The sequence below is a fragment of the Sphaeroforma arctica genome (assembly GCF_001186125.1).
Source record: "Sphaeroforma arctica JP610 unplaced genomic scaffold supercont1.993, whole genome shotgun sequence".
NCBI lineage: Eukaryota > Ichthyosporea > Ichthyophonida > Sphaeroforma > Sphaeroforma arctica.
In genome coordinates, this window is record NW_014039565.1 from 1395 (window position 1) to 7355 (window position 5961).

A 5961-nucleotide genomic window follows, 5' to 3' on the forward strand; every position below is an offset into this window, starting at 1 on the left:
GTATACATACAAACATACATACATACATACATACATATATATATATATATGTGTGTGTGTGTACATATTGAATATTAGCCTGAACATACTACAGGCCGCGATAAATGGTCTACAAAGGATCTGATGGACTTTATTGAGGCCAGTTGGGCGCCCACAGTCATTGAGTACACGGACGAGAGCGCACACGCTATTTTTAAATCGAATTTGAAGACACAATGTCTACTCTTCGCTTCACGCAAGAATTTGGAGGGTTTCCAAGAGTGCTTCTCAAGAATTGCTAATGAGCACAAAGACGAGGTACGCATTCTGTTATATCACCCATATAGGACTGTTCTGCTTCTTCATATCCTGGTGGTTATTTTTGCACCTTTAAATGTCTGATTGGGACTGGTTTTCACCTTTACACGATTTTTTGTCCCTGAAAAGCCCGCTATGTATTCAATATATCGTTTGTATCCCTGATTCAGGGCTTAGATGTTTAAAAGTGCACTTGTTCAGGATTTTGAAAATGCACTTTGAGTTGGACTATGGTGTCTGCGGTACTGCACGATTATAACATACGGTCGTTTGGAGTTGCTTTCGTATAATTAATATTGTTTTGGGATTGCGTTCGTCCTCGGATTTTGAGACACACGCTTCTCGTTATAAAATAGCGAATGCTATCGCCGTGACTGTTGTGTATTGGGTTTAAATACAACATGCTGGTTGATACACCTGGTTTTCCTGTTTCATTCGATTGTCGATGACTTTTTGATTCATTAATGGACTTTAGAGGAGTTGGGTAGTAGTTGTTGCACTGCGTTTATGAGTGCATATGTTCTGCTGTGCTCTCTTCATATGTTCTTACATACATCGACAGCAGTTTACCTCTATGATAACAGCGGTCGTAGGCAAGGATATGGCTGAAACGTGAAGAAAACTGGCCATACCATACGCCCGACTAGTCTACTATACCCCATCTATTAGCTCTAGGATACACACCTCTGCAGCCGAGCCTACCATCTAACCGTAACCAATTGCAAAAGCTCAGAATGAATACACTCGCAGACTTTGATATTTGTACACACAATGGATACCCGAGAGACGGAGCCTGTGCACACGACCACCCTAGTCAAATGCAGCAGACGAAAGGCACTGTACTGCGCATCCGCGATAAGCGCGGAGTTCTTTGAGGTTCAAGGAGGATGATACTCATTCCTAGGTTGCAGGATGCTGTATGGATGTTTAACCGCGCACTCGTGAGTGTACTTGGGAAATGTATGAGACACTGCGAATCGATTGAACAGTGGCATACATGCCTTTGGAAAGGGCATAGGTTGGTGTCATTTCAGGGGACGAGCATATCCGGAAAACACACACAGACAGTGATGTCATTTTGAAATGTATACGTTTCCTCGGATATGCAGATTCTCTTCATTTCTGTGGCTGTGGATGACACCGAGCTGGGTGTGGGGAGTATTGTAGACTACTATGCCATCAAGGGAGAGGATCCCACATTGCGCATTGTGAACGGCGACAGCAAGCAGGTAATTTCAAGCTTGATTCGCGCACTCATGGTAGCCACTACAAATACGTGTATACATGTACAGGTATGTGTAGAAGACTAGTTTCTAGGTTCAGGGATGTGTGAATGGTGTGCGTAGTAGGTAATTTGCCCACTCATACAGCTTCATCTCGATGTATTGCATACGACCGTTATGATACTGTTATGTTATGTAAACCGTCGAAACCTTTCTGTGGTAAAATTTTATCGATAGACGGGATAGGAATGCGAGTGAGCGTGGATATTCTGATAGGTGTATATGCGTCCATACCTTACTATGAACTTATTATATAAACCCACCCACTTAACAGAGATACATCCACAACCGTGTATGTATACATAATTATATCGATAGATGCGATAAGAATGCGAGTGGGCGACTGTGGTACTTCTGATAGGTGTATATGTGTCCATACCTTACAATGAACTTATCATATAAACTCACTTAACAGAGATACATCCACTACCGTGTATGTATACATGAAGTTTTTCAACTCTCGTATCCCAACCTGACGTATATACATTGACCACTGGTAGTAGCATCCAACTTCTCTAGCTGATTTTCACAAGAGATAAACATTAGAGACCGAGTATGGCTTTTGAGGTTATAATGAACCTACTTGTCGAATACGTCGATGGAGGGGGGTTCTTGTGCCCCATTGATTATATTGGTGTGTGTGTACATGAATTGAATTTGATCAGCCTTTAAAATATATACGCTTGTCAAATTGAGTCTAAAGTCGGGTGTGAAAATGTATGGCTATGGCGAGCTCTATCATGGAGTACCTGAGCAAAGAGTCTATTCAATTGATCATGACTTAAAGTCAACTCCGATATAAATTGCTCACAGATATATTTCAGTTATCAAAAAGATGTTCAACCCGACTAGCTTTTGGCATACACGTTTTAATACTCGACAAAATGATTCGATTGTCTATTTGTTTTTCAATCACAATTCAACTCAAAGTCCTTTCAGAGATGCATCCCGAACACGAATATTAGCCATAACTTACTATCCATCTAAAAATAATTGACTAAGAGATACATCCCAGACGTGACTTTGACGTGTGAGACCATGGAGAACTTCGTTGTTGACTACCTCAACGGGGAGGTGCAGTCAGAGTGCGAGAAGCCACCCCCAGGATGGGATCAGCAGCCGGTGAAAGTCCTAAATGATGCGAACTACTACGAGGTCGCACACGACAAGTCCACATACTCATTTGTCTTCTTCTGTAAGTGATAAATACATGTATACTATGTATACGTATATATATATATATATATATATATGTGTGTGTGTGCACTCTACGTTGTAGTTATATGTAAATATATAAGCATTGAGTTAACAGCCTGTGGAGGTCCTAAGTGGGTTTATCTACTTCGAGCAAACGACAAGTCCACACACTCAAATATCTCTTGCGGTAAAGTATATAAATATGTTAACATATATGTGTACACGTGTCGCTATATTTGTATGCATGTTTGTCTTTCTAGGATTAGCAACCTAGTAAAGCCTTAGATGGTACCTACGCGCCTTTCGCAGATGGAGACCCCTCCTTTATCAAGTCCTCGAAGAATAAGAATACACAGACTTACATACAAATTTATGTATACAGACATACGTTTAAATTTCTACGTGTGTATGTTTGTGTGGATATGCTGCACAGGCGTGTCCTAGTATTTCCAAAGCAGAGCATATACACTTGATTAAGGATTCTGGCTGATTTTAGTATATACGCTGGTATGAACGAGCAAACAGCAGTGTCGGGTTGTTTTCTCATCATTAACATATAACATCTATAGATGCGCATTTAATATAGTGTGGTATACATACATATCCATATCCAAGTATAAACATATCTCACCTGCTATGCATGTTGTCCATCATTTCCACTCAGACGCCCTCTGGGATCCCAAAAGCAAAGGATTTCAGGGCAAATGGGAGATTCTGGCCGAATACTTTGAGGGCGATGAGGAGATAGTGCTTGCTAAGATGGACTATTCGAATAGCGCGATAGAAGACTATCCTGTGAGACAGTTCCCTACACTTGTGCTGTTTGGCAAGGACACTAATGCGTACTACGAGTATGCAGGAAAAAGGGACTTGGGACATTTGAAGGTATGCAGGCGGGAGGACGAATCGGGCTGTTCCATATAGTCACGTAGCCTGACTCTGACTGCTAGATAGACAAGCTTGACAGCCACATTGTGTGTTAGTTCGTGTCTGGGGTGTGTGTGGAGTGTCATCGTCTTTGCAAATACAGAGAGTAAAAGCTTATCGTGAAGTATCCAAGGATATTTTGTTTGTGAACTTTTGACAAAGGGAGAGATGTCTTACAAGAGAGATCTGAAGGGCTATGGATGACACAATGGTACTCGTGTTGTGATGGTTAACTTCAGCATGTTAATACTACTCCCACACTGATCAAGTGTGTCATGAGAGTATTAGCTTTCGCTCGATATTACGAACGTATCTTCGCACCCCCAACTATGGACGATCCCCAAAGCAAGTTGGTAGTGATTCGCTGGAAGATGAGCCTCCACCACAAAAATGACTCAAAAAATACTCCCTATATATTGCCATGTAATATACTCACTGTATCGTATTCCTCGTGCTTAATCCACAGAAATGGATTGCAGAGGTGCGTAAGGGCGCTATCGAGGAGACTACCCCCGTTAAACCACAGGGAAAGAAGCAACCAGACACGGCCGAAACAGATCCCAACCCCACGGAGGAGAACAACGTGAGGGATGAAGGCCAGCACACGGCACAACACGCAGAGCTATAAGCAATCTCTTCCAATCGTGATAGGGCCAATGGGCTATCATAGGCCCCGATCATCGAAATGATTGGAGATTGTTGTTGGCGTCCCTGTAAGTACACCTATAGGTCTACAAGGGGGTTTAGTTTGATGGCACGGGGTAGTTCAACAGCTGTCCATGGCAAAGGAACCAGCCTGCGCTATGTATGTTGCGGTCTAATTGCGTATCGTATTTGGACGCGTCACTCCGTCCGAATTCTGTTCTGTGTTTGTGTTGATGCATGATTTGGCATGTCTCAAGGCATGAGCTTGCAAGAGCCTGTATAATACTCATATGGCTGGTTGGGATGTCTCACGCACCCTGCCCGTTAAGGAATGAAGTTTAATATTTGGACCAGGACCACAGGCGCCAGAGATGAGCCCAGCACCAAAAATACGGGCACAGGTATAGGGTATAATTCATACCGTAGCAACTCAAGACGAGCGTACCCTTGCCAGTGAACAACAATCCTAGTATTAAACCGTGCAAAGCAGCACAAGCCAAGTCTCTTTTGCCTAATGAGTAGCGTGCGGAAACCGTGTGGGCGTGCTGAGCATCGATATCTACAGTGTAGCGGAGAATTAAAAGTGCAACCAACACATGATCCGATTGTTTACGCTGACATAGTGAAGTCTGGTCTTTTTGAGCGGTCCCCAAACCCAACCCCAACTCACTGCACGGCAGGAAGATAACCAATCGGTGACAAAAAGACGTTTTGTAGTGCGGTACTTCAATGGCTCAAATGCGCATCCATAGAGATCGGTCGAGACATGGTCGTTTTAACACGGCACATTAATTGCTATCTGAGTTGATATTCGTGTGTCTTTTGTTGGGCAATGAGGATCGATAAATGGATGAGAGAGTGCATCATATTAGTTTAATATATCCAAGCCGGAAGTGCTTTTGATTATAGTATATTGGCTCATCATGACAAGTTACTTGCTTTGGACACCCTCCTGTGTGATATTGAATATTGAGCTGAATGCCCTGGTTGGCGGATGCAAAAAGATTCATCTCAATCCCATCAGGTCCTGGACCATACAACTATTGAACAACGGTTCGTCAGGTAGTTAAATCAAGACCTCACCATCGCATTTCCATTGATGTAAACGCAAAACATGTTGCGACCACTTTAGCACAGCCATATACTGGCCAGGTGAATATTCAGCTCCATCGATACTTCTATACAAGTACACGGACATAGCAACCAAAGAATGTATAAAGTCTATATTAATACCATTCTAGACCTTACTAGCTGCAAGTATGCATAAATCGGCTACACTGTTAAGCAGCATCCTTACACAATAAAATCTTAGGACCAGCATGCTCGATACTAATTGAATGCGTCGTGGAACACAAGATGGCACTTCTCTGTACAGTCGTGGGGCTTTATTCTTCACCTGCTTCCTGGCTTTCTTTCATGTTTGCTTTGAACGCCGTACGCCTCCTTCTAGACTCAGCCAGATTCCTCTTTTGCTCCACTTTGTACTGCAGGGACAATACAGGGACGTATATTTCAATCAATGTAAAAAGGCATGTGGGTTGCAAACGCACCAAATACATATACATGATTTGTATATATCTGAATTGACCTGTACTTGGATATATTATATTTA

At 42.5% G+C, this 5961-nt stretch overlaps 2 protein-coding genes across 2 annotated transcripts in view; one reads left to right on the top strand and one right to left on the bottom strand.

Annotated features, from left to right (window-relative positions):
- SARC_09585 (hypothetical protein) overlaps positions 1 to 5100 on the top strand; it is a gene marked incomplete at its 5' end in the record, with an annotated part of 6366 nt that extends 1266 nt beyond the window's left edge. The window contains 5 exons of the mRNA XM_014296390.1: positions 95 to 297; positions 1407 to 1526; positions 2583 to 2775; positions 3442 to 3662; positions 4171 to 5100. Coding sequence (XP_014151865.1) covers positions 95 to 297; positions 1407 to 1526; positions 2583 to 2775; positions 3442 to 3662; positions 4171 to 4332 — 899 coding nt within the window. The 3' untranslated portion in view covers positions 4333 to 5100. The remainder of the gene's footprint in view (positions 1 to 94; positions 298 to 1406; positions 1527 to 2582; positions 2776 to 3441; positions 3663 to 4170) is intronic.
- Positions 5101 to 5200: 100 nt separating this feature from the next.
- Positions 5201 to 5961, bottom strand: part of SARC_09586 (hypothetical protein) — a 1454-nt gene continuing 693 nt past the window's right edge. Inside the window, exon 2 of the mRNA XM_014296391.1 lies at positions 5201 to 5833. Coding sequence (XP_014151866.1) covers positions 5735 to 5833 — 99 coding nt within the window. The 3' untranslated portion in view covers positions 5201 to 5734. The remainder of the gene's footprint in view (positions 5834 to 5961) is intronic.